The 312-nt window shown below is 70.8% G+C and overlaps 1 protein-coding gene across 1 annotated transcript; it reads left to right on the top strand.

Moving 5' to 3' along the window:
• Positions 1-6: 6 nt before the first annotated feature.
• On the top strand, positions 7-302 carry LOC120512696 (ryanodine receptor 1-like; the record flags this gene model as incomplete). The annotated part of the gene is made up of 1 exon (XM_039731295.1): positions 7-302. A coding segment is annotated over exon 1 (253 nt), but the record flags the coding sequence as incomplete, so codon positions are not given.
• Between the last annotated feature and the right edge of the window lie 10 nt (positions 303-312).

Below are 312 nucleotides of genomic sequence, written 5' to 3'. Positions count from 1 at the left end.
CTCGCGGGTGGAGGAGCTGTGTCCTGACCTGCCGGACCTGGAGCGGCTCATGGGTGACATCGGCGGCCTGGCGGACTCGGGGGCGCGCTACACGGAGATGCCACACGTCATCGAGGTGACGCTGCCCATGCTGTGCCACTACCTGCCCCGCTGGTGGGAGCGCGGCCCCGACGCCGCCCCCCAGGGCCCCTGGGCCACCGACGTCACCGGCCACCACCTCAACGCCCTGCTGGGCCACATCCTGCGCATCGTGGTCAACAACCTGGGCATCGACGAGGCCTCCTGGATGAAGAGGCTGGCGGGTGAGGCTGG

This window comes from Passer montanus, unplaced genomic scaffold (assembly GCF_014805655.1).
Source record: "Passer montanus isolate IOZ18808 unplaced genomic scaffold, ASM1480565v1 scaffold11095, whole genome shotgun sequence".
NCBI lineage: Eukaryota > Metazoa > Chordata > Aves > Passeriformes > Passeridae > Passer > Passer montanus.
The sequence above is the reverse complement of the archived record's forward strand: the minus strand, read 5'-3'. Positions and strand labels throughout refer to the sequence as shown.